This window comes from Alosa alosa, chromosome 21, assembly GCF_017589495.1.
Source record: "Alosa alosa isolate M-15738 ecotype Scorff River chromosome 21, AALO_Geno_1.1, whole genome shotgun sequence".
Lineage (NCBI taxonomy): Eukaryota > Metazoa > Chordata > Actinopteri > Clupeiformes > Clupeidae > Alosa > Alosa alosa.
In genome coordinates, this window is record NC_063209.1 from 13,635,161 (window position 1) to 13,643,513 (window position 8,353).

The 8,353-nt window shown below is 40.3% G+C and overlaps 1 protein-coding gene across 3 annotated transcripts; it reads right to left on the bottom strand.

Moving 5' to 3' along the window:
• Nucleotides 1-158: 158 nt before the first annotated feature.
• On the bottom strand, nt 159-8,353 carry pmt (phosphoethanolamine methyltransferase). Of its 3 annotated transcripts, none has more exons than XM_048232352.1 (12): nt 8,089-8,353; nt 6,976-7,150; nt 5,940-6,095; nt 5,517-5,653; nt 4,952-5,097; nt 4,378-4,566; nt 3,429-3,518; nt 3,216-3,305; nt 2,425-2,547; nt 1,918-2,049; nt 1,553-1,669; nt 159-606 (listed from the first exon to the last, which is right to left on the bottom strand). In XM_048232352.1, the coding sequence occupies exons 1-12, from the start codon at nt 8,102-8,104 to the stop codon at nt 496-498; spliced, it is 1,482 nt and encodes a 493-aa protein (XP_048088309.1). In that variant the 5' UTR covers nt 8,105-8,353; the 3' UTR covers nt 159-495. The 3 variants fall into 3 exon arrangements, with proteins under 3 accessions (XP_048088309.1, XP_048088311.1, XP_048088310.1); XM_048232354.1 differs by lacking the exon at nt 8,089-8,353 and adding an exon at nt 7,976-8,034; XM_048232353.1 differs by lacking the exon at nt 8,089-8,353 and adding an exon at nt 7,694-7,893.

Consider the following 8,353-nt stretch of genomic DNA (forward strand, 5'->3'; position numbering starts at 1 on the left):
CTTACTGACATATAAATATTGAAAAAATATTGAGTTGTATTGACTAGGGTTAGTGGTCTGATGATTTGTAAATCCACTAATCCAGCTTCTTTGTTTACAATCTCATGAACATTAAAGTATGTAATATAATCAAAATATGTAAGAAAAACAAGTGTGAGTGGATTCAAAAGTTGATATTTTAATAAAATAATTGCATCACAGTCATTTGGTCAGAAAAAACAAATGCTAATTGGCCTTTTAGGGTACAATCAGAGACAAAAAAATGCATCAGAACTAGTTTCACTGTAAGTAAGCCTCACACAAAATACAAGGATTCATAATTCCAGCAGTGTCAACCAGCACTCTCACTTACACATGTGTGAGCGTACAGACACACACACACACACACACACACACACACACAAACACATATACACACTTTTTGCCATCTTCATAATTTCTCTCCATTTTCAGCATCATCATCATCTCTCTCTTTCTCTCTCGTTCTCTGTCCTATCACTTTTTGGTAGCATAGAATAATCCCCAACGTTGGTCCCCTAATTCACAGCGTTGCAGTTTTTCTGTCCAGCCTTTCATAATAGCATCATAGTCTTCTTTAGAGAATTCCTGTACACAATGAAACACACACACACACACACACACACACACACACACACGTTGTCACAATGTTTTATGGATCAGAGACACCTGCAGGAATACAGAATAGAAGATACACACAGAAACCCAATAAATTGGGTAAAGAGGATATACTGATTCTGTGGAAGTTTGGATTATGTTGAAATATTCAGTGTCTTTTCTACTTAATTAATTTACAGAACAGGAGGACACGTCACATCTCTTTTGCATTTTCCTTCAGGTCAAACCAGCTTGTTTACATATTTGACATTTTAAATGTCTACCATTTCACCATCTTCCTCTTCTGTCTTTCTTAGTTTGCGATTCAATAAACTCAAAACTGAATTTAAACTTCTATCAGTCTATTAATATTAAAATGTATAGAATACATCTTACATCTTGTTGGGGTAAATGTGTAATAACCATTTAATATCTATGTTATTTCTGTTGAAGGGTCTGCGAATAAATTTGCATCTATTACACAATCTGTTGCTTGTTGAGTAAATGATTGTAGATGAACAATAAAGTAAAATCAATTTGAACTGAACATTTTGCTTGTTTGTGGTGATTACTGTGAACTTCTACTGAGCATACCAACTGTAACATTGAAGACCATGAAAGTTATTGACAATGAAGTTATTATCATGTGTTGTGATATGTAAGGGATAATGTATAGAACGCCGGTCATTATTGGGAAATAAGTCCCGACAGGGCGGACCGGCGTTCTATACATTATCCCTTACTTAAAACATTATGACAGATGATGACAGCATTCTTTCATTTTAAAGTAGGTCACTTTGTTTACCTAGAATGCCTACTGCATGTGGAGGTAATGTGGTATGTTGTGTCTGTACTGCTTATCGCAGTGTTTGTCAGGAAGCTAAAAATAGCCTTAATTGCGTGTTTATATTGTGTTAGGGTTCAAGCTCCCCCTCACCTGGACAAACTCCTCCCGCATGACCTCTGCTTTCTCCAGCTCGCTCTTGATCACCTGAATGAACTGCTCTGTTCGGTCCTCAGCGCGCACGTTGGTAAAGCCTGCCTCCTCCAGGAACTGACATGTAAATACAGTCATAGGAATAAACACACACACACACACACACACACACACACACACACATACACACACAATTACAGACATTACTATATCAGAACACTCCAAGTAACTATTTGACTAAATCTACAAGAATTAGAAAATTATGATATTTTAAACATACTTGAGAAATGGTGTAAAGCCATTGTAATGGTCAAACTCATGCCAGTAATGAAACTTGGTGCCTATCCTTACACACATACACACACCTGTCCATATCTCTTTGGCGTGTAGAGGATGTATCCTCTCTGTTTAACGTAATCCTCAAACTGGGGGCTCCAGGGCTTCTCCCCACTGCAGTAGTCACTGATCAGCACCTTGCCACCAGGCTTCAGCCACGACTGCACAACAGACCAGCAAGGCACAGAAACAGAGTGTGATCTTGATACCATTTCAAAGGGTATGTCCATATCAGAGGTATATGTCAAACTATGTGGGCTGGTTTAAGCCTAGTACTAGGCTAATAGCTTTTCCAATGAAAAGCTTAATGCACGTATGGGAATCCGGCCCAAGGTGTTAGAAATGTTTATGATGCTTCAGCAAAGCTGCTTCTGCTATGAATTTTATTGCTTGGTCTAACAATCTCAAAGTGTTTTCCAAATACTGTGTTTTGTATGCTGTATACATTGTAAACTACAGTATGTCTGACAATGTTGGGTTTGTTTTAAACCACACACACATATGCCATGGCTACAGTCAAATGCAAATATACTTACATTGAAATTTTTGAAGAGCTCCAGTTTGTCACTGATGTGCAAAATGGTGTCTCTGCTATACACCACATCAAAAGTGCCCACAGGGAAAACCCTCTTTGTGGCATCAGCTACTTCAAAGTGCACCTGTCAAAATAACAGTACGTTCTGAATAGCCAACGACTTATAAGCCCATTCTTAAAGGAGAATTCCGGTGTGATATTGACCTAAAGTGTATTGAAACATGATACCGAGTGTGAACGTATGTCTCATAGTCCATCTCGGCTTGTCCCCTGCACTCCAAAATCTGGCTTAGTTAGCCGATGCTACCAACAGCTTTTTCAATAGTGGTGCTTCTCGCATCGGCTAGCCATGCAAATAAATCACTGTTTTACACCCATTTACGAGGCTCAATGTATCTCCACACTTCATTGGTAGACTTCCGAGGGCCCTGACATTTAAAAAGCGAGACATTGAGAACTTTGAAAAAGCACTGGTAGTTTACTTTACAAGACGATTTATACAGACAGTATCTTCCACCGGTTTACGCTTGCAGCCATCTTGAATTTAGTCACGATAAGTCGAGCAATGAGTAAGAATGAACAGCTATGATAAGGGATCAGATTCCAAAAATAATTCAGTGGAAATGCATGGATTCCAATTGCTGCTACTGGAAGAAACTGGAATCCATGCATTTCCACTGAATTATTTTTGGAAACACTCGGTATCATGTTTCAATACACTTTAGGTCAATATCACACCGGAATTCTCCTTTAAGTATGTGGGACGTTATTTTGAGTGGCTTATCTGCATACCATAGGCAGCTTCTCTTTGACTGCTCGCTCGCAGGCAATTTCCACCATGTTTGCAGACAAATCCATTCCCAACACTTCCACGCCAAAGTTCTATTAGTTCAAACACACAAGACTCATTAGACATACTACTTAATGCAATATTTGGTATATCAAACAATTACAATATATGTAAAAAGATAATACAACCACCTTTAAATTGTTTCTGCCTCCTACCTTTGCCATGTAGAAATCTCCCCCTCCTATGCCACAACCAACGTCGACAACTTTTTGCCCGGGTGTGAGGTTCAAAAGGTCAACAAACTCCTGTTGGAATTCCAGACAATGTATTAGCATGTGTAACGACAGTTGCTTCTAGTTTACATATAATATCATCATGCACAATACATTTAGCTGTACACATTTTTATTTTATTTTATTTGACTGCCCCCATGGGGATTGAAGTCAAATAAAATAAAATAAAAAAACAGAGAGCAAGTGTGCGGACCTTCTCTGTTACTGGATTAAAATGTAAAAGGCCTACTGTAGCTAGATGGCAGTGCAACATGGCAGAAGGCATTGTTGCACCTGTCATCTTGCAATAGGTCAATAGGTCACTCCTACTCACTGTAGTTCTTAAAGCAAAACACTGCAATTCTTTTACCTTAAAATAATGGCTTTCAGACTCATTCTAATGCTACAATGACTTATAATACAGAGAATGACATTGCCAATAAACGCCGAGAATGCTTGATATTGTACTATGTAGCGTTGTTGATCGGGTAGGATCATGACCCTTTTTAGTCGTTTTTTGACTAACTGGGTACCGTCTTGTGTCAAATGGCAATGAATATTGACTATCTAATACTATCTAATACTATCAAATATGGAATATCTTGTTGAGTTGCTTTAACAAGGGCTACAAATGTAGTTATAGTGTATACAGAGTTACATCATGAAGCTAGGGGCTGATTTAGCTTTGACTCTCACATCTATACTCCTGATGAGGCCACAGCAACCATCACTCAACTCAGCCATACTAGCTACTCTCACCAATCAAACGCTATCACCTGACCGATTGGAGTACGAGACCCGCCAGGGGAGGCACCCCGACCGCCCTGTGCGGCCGGACGCCCCTCCCCGAACCCAGCATTGGTGCTACATTTAGCCTTTCGACCCACTCCACCTTCGTGGTGCTGGGCCCTCCCGTGCTGACGTAGCCGGCGCCGAACATCTTCTCGTAGCGCAGGATGCCACGGCGCGTGTACTGCTGGTTGTCCAGGAACTGCTGGAAGGTGCCAAAGCCCCCCTGCTGGGCACCCTCCCGCTGAGCTTTCTGCAGAAGCCAGCACACCTGGTTCTTGTTGTTCTTCATCTAGGACGGGAGAGAGGGGTAGAGAGACAGACAGACAGAGAGAGAGAGAGAGAGAGAGTAGGGGATAAAGCGAAAAGCAGGGGGAAATAGGTTTTGATCAAAATCATGCTGGAGGGGAGGTGTATGCATTCCATTCCCAAAATACCAATAATATAAACCTGAAAAATGAATAGTACAAATAACCCATGCTTAATATCACTTACAGATACCGGTAGTATAACAAAGCACTAATAAAAAAAATCAATATTATTGAAATATCAAAATGAAATCCTGAAAATCTCTATGCCTTCTAGGCACCACTTTGTATGTGTTCTCTGACTCCTCCACTCTGAGCTGTAGTTGGGCAGCTGGAGTTGAATAGCACACACACAGCTCTCTGTATTACCTTGACGTAGGTCTGCACTGTTTTGGTCAGGACAATGTCAAAGCCAAAGGCCTCTTTATCTCCCTGCCACTGTGCTGATGTCATCAGATGGTTGTAGAGGGCCGGAGTGCGGTAGTGGGTGGGGTTGAAATCTCTTTTGCAGTTCCCTGAGGAGGTCAAAGAACCATTGTCACGGAACTTCCAGAGCCATCTCATATAAGAGAACAGACCTTCAGCAGTATTATTCAATGATATATTTCTGAGATTAATATAGTCTATGCCTTTTCATGGTGTTTTACATATATATACAATGGAGTTTTTCTTTGACATCCATGAACGAAGGTGACCTTGGCCACATATATTTTCCTGTACTTAAGCCAGCTGAATATACTTCATTATGTGCCAATTATCTTCTACATCAGTGAGATCAGGTATGAAGGTGGGGTTATTGTAGGTAAGGGTGGTGGAAAATGTCCTGTACTTAGGCAGCGCAAATTTAATATCATGTGACACAAACAACTACATCAGTGAGAGTGGGTACGAACGAGGTGGGATGGGGGAGAGAATGGCCTCTCTGATGTGTCACCTGATTGGTGGAAGCAGGACTCCCTGAAGAAGAGATGTCCTCCAGGTCTGAGCCAGGACAGCATCTTCTCGATCAGTTTCCGCAGCTCCTCATCGCTCAGGTACATCATCAGCCAGTTAGAGAAGATCAGGTCGAAACTGAAGGAAGAATGAATATGCTCTGTGTAGATCCCACAGCTATGATCCCTAGCAGGTATTCTGACAAAACTACATATCAAACATATAGAAAATAGAAAAAAAAACTACAAATTGAAAGAGTAGACCAATACCTTATTACTGAATCACCTTTAATATCTCTTTATCTATTTCCTCTACAATGTCCCCCTCTTTTGTATTATTTCCCCTAGAAGATATTATAAGGTATATTAACCAAAGGAAATGTTCCTCTCTTAATATCAGTGCCTAGGGGCTTTTCCCCTCATACCTGTTTTGGGGGAAATTAAGTTGAGTGACGTCATCCTGGAGGAAGTCAGCATTACCGAGGTGACTGTTGTCCTCCCTGTTCTTTTCCACAAACTTCTCCATGAAATCCACAGCTGTCACATGGTGGGCTTTACCAATGAGGTGACACGTGTATCGTCTGGAAGGGTGAAAGGCCAAACAAAAGGTCAACACTAGGTCCTCTAAAAGGGGTCACAGTGATATTGTTTCAGGAAAAAAACAAGCTTTAAACAGCAAACATCTTTAGACAACCTATTTTACAAGTGCACACATTTCTCAGCAAAAAACAATACAATTGAATACATACTGCTGTCACTTGTTGAATTAATGATGATAGACTAGTTGATTACATATCTAAAAAGTGTATATTTTGTAATGTAATACATACAGGGGTCTTATAAAAGGTGTACTGATTTGAATATCAATATACAGTTTTTTTTATTTTGACCCTTATGATTACCTGACCTTTGCCCTAGTGTTCAGCTAACCCTGTGTGTAACCTTAGTCTTCACTATGAGCCGGAACCTATGACTTCCTATTGTTGACCCTCATATCAATCATTTTATGATGGAGGATTCAAATAAAGTGGGAGAGATCGTACAGGAAGTGTCAACACAAGCATGATTCAAGAAAAGCATGCCTGCATGTCTGATAACAGTTGCATTGATAACAATGACGCCCAAGTAGTGTGATTAATGTGTTACTGCTTCATTCATTCTTAGAACTTAGTTAAAGTGTACATGCCAGGGCCAAGATACTTTAAAATGTAAATGAAAATGTATGAAGCACATTTAATAACAACAGCTCTTTACAGTTGAGGTTAATCAATTAACAAAATAAATGTGAAAAATGACTAAAACATAAAACAAATTAAAGCATAAAACATTAAACATAAAGGCTATGAGAATTTAGTGGATACGGTAAGCACGCTGTTAAATCAACTTGTGTTATTTTAAATGGCTATATGATCATCAGTTCTGTCTTTATCCAGGTGGTGAGAATAGTTCAGCAGGACTGACCCTATGCCTGCCCCTAGCTCCAGGACGTCTTTGTTGGCCATACTGGGCAGGAGGGAGAGGATCTCGGGGAGCTCATGCTCAGTGAGCAGCTGGGCATTAGAGTCCAGCATCATTTCCTGGACCGTGGCTTCTTGAGAATGCTCCTTCCAGAATTCAGTCATGGTCTGACGCACAGCTACAGAGAGAGAGAGAGTTCTCTTTTAGATAGTTTAACATCACCTCGTCATTATATAATCATGCAGAGATCAACATAATTTACTTCTAAGCTTGATGTGGCTTATGTTAACTCGTTAATTAAGACAGTGCTGGCAGCTGTTACTTCTTCATAGGAATAACAACACAATTATGGTGGAACCACTGACTTCAGAAGGATATCTCAACACATTTGGTTTGGTACAGTATGTGAAGCATTAGGTACATTTCCACCAAACTTTTATTTTGTAGAAGTGATTTCTAAAAGTAATAGAATGCTAGCGACTTTGCTGTCAACGTGATAATAATTAGACCTGTCATGAAAGATTACAAATCAGGAGAGATCGTATTGCTCGAAAGAAACTCCATCTGAAATTCTGTAGGTACAGTACTGCAAATGTGAGAGGTTTCTGATGCGCCGGCGCCCCTAGCGTAGGCCTACATCTTCGTCTTTAACCACAAATGAGCCTTCCACCTTCTCTAATAACATGTCAGGATGACAGTTTAGTCCGTGAACATCTCTTACCTGCTTCCATATCGAGAACGTAATACTCGCTTGTAAGTATTTACAAAATAAAAATCAGTCTCAGTCAGTCTCAGTGGGTTATTAAAAGTTGTATATAAAAAAAATAGCACAGCTCTTTCTGAACACCTATCTTCACAAACAAGTCACAGCAGCCAATACGAATTAGATATTAGAGCAGGTAGCCTACACTGACTGTGTACGCCCCGGTACGCTCTTTAAATAGCCTAATGTATGGTTGTATGCTGAGAGTCCATAAGGGCAGTGTCGATAACCTATACTGACCATTCCAATGCGCCGACTTTGAGGGGGGAGAGGATGGTTACGTTACGCATGAATAATTACATTACAGAAATACAGGTGTAGCGTTGGCAAGGGATTTCCCCCTTTTTTCTTACCTTGCGAGTTGACCATGCAGTCTGATAAAGCTACCGTGAGGTGCTTGGGTGGGAGGTCCGTTCTGTGTAGTTCCGCCAGGACAGCAAATCAGCCACATCATTCAGTGCAAAGGCGTGAGAAGAGATGGAGCGCGAGTCATCTGGAATATATTTGTCCATTTAAATAATGATGCAACCCAGAGCATAATTACAGTATTGCCCGTCTTCAATTTAACGATCAGATCATTTAAATTCGGCCACTACCGTTAGCCTGTGGATATGCTGA